Source organism: Pteropus medius, unplaced genomic scaffold (assembly GCF_902729225.1).
Source record: "Pteropus medius unplaced genomic scaffold, Ma_sr-lr_union100, whole genome shotgun sequence".
Lineage (NCBI taxonomy): Eukaryota > Metazoa > Chordata > Mammalia > Chiroptera > Pteropodidae > Pteropus > Pteropus medius.
In genome coordinates, this window is record NW_024340699.1 from 15,462,076 (window position 1) to 15,463,282 (window position 1,207).

Here is a 1,207-nt window from a genome sequence, read left to right on the forward strand (position 1 = left end):
GGCGGTGCGGGCGGTGGTAATAAAGACGCAGCTGTAGGAGAGTGGCTAAGAGCACAGCCCTGGAACCACGTGGCCTGGATTCCGATTCTGGCTCTCCCCTTGCTTATTGGGTGACCGTGGACAAGTCACTTCCGCACTCTGGGCCTCAGCTTCCTCACTGTAAAGGAGTCCGTGGCACTCGGTGAACCACTCGGGCTCAGCCCTGGGTTGGGCTGGTAATTGGCTTAGCCGGTCGCTGCCACCGTCTTGCTCATCTCGCTGTGTGGGGCGTGGCGAAGAGACTGCTCGAGGTCACCCGGCTGGTGGTGGGCAGATGGGACGTGTGCCTCAGTCTGGCTGACCTTTGTCCTCAGTAGCAGGCAGCCCAGCGCTGAGCTCTGTGTGGGACCGGGCAGGGCCGGAGGCCTGGCTCGCAGCTCCCCGCCTCGCCCTGCCCTGCAACGGCGCGAGCGGGGTGGCGGGTGGACAGCTAGCGGGCAGCAGAGCGGAGAGGACGGGACTCAGTCCTCCCCGGATGTGGGCGGGCCCTGTGGGCTCAGGGCACCCGAAGATGCAGGCCGGGGCCTGCGGAGCCAGAAAGGGGGCACCGCCACCTCCAGGCACCCAGCTGTCTGTGCTCCCCGGAGGGGCCCAGCCCCATCCTTTTAACTGGCACAGCCCGTGTCCCCATATGCAGGCCAAGGCACAAGCCATTGGCACCCATCTCAGACAGGACGAAGCCGGGTGACTTGCCCACTGTCCCACAGTGGGTCTGTGGCTGAGCCAGCGTCGGAACCAGGTGTGTGTGCACCAGGGCCGACCCCCTGCAGGCGGCCTGCATCAGAGCCTGAGCCTGCGCTGCTGTCCGTCCCGCAGAGGCCCCGACGAGGACGGGGAGGAGGACGCGGCCCCCGGGCCACGGCAGGCGCACGACAGTCTCTACCGCGTGCACATGCCCAGTCTGTACAGCTGTGGGAGCAGCTACGGCAGCGAGACCAGCATCCCAGCCGCGGCTCACACTGTCAGCAACGCCCCGGTCACCGAATACATGTGAGGCGCACCGCGGGGGCTGGGGGCAGCCCAACCAGGGGCAGGCAGAGCCGGGTCACGGGGCAGGCAGCGTGGCCGCAGGTCATGTCAGCCACGCCACAGCGTAGAGTGCGGATCCAGCCCTCGAAGCGAGAAAGGGGTGTTGAGAAACGGGGAGGAGGAGGGCCAGAGAGAGAGA

At 67.0% G+C, this 1,207-nt stretch overlaps 1 protein-coding gene across 1 annotated transcript in view; it reads left to right on the top strand.

The window, feature by feature from the left end:
- The window catches only part of TTYH3 (tweety family member 3), a 25,130-nt gene that overhangs the window by 20,553 nt on the left and 3,370 nt on the right, over positions 1 to 1,207 (top strand). The window contains exon 12 of the mRNA XM_039878992.1: positions 856 to 1,029. Within this exon, the coding sequence (XP_039734926.1) occupies positions 856 to 1,029 (174 nt within the window). The remainder of the gene's footprint in view (positions 1 to 855; positions 1,030 to 1,207) is intronic.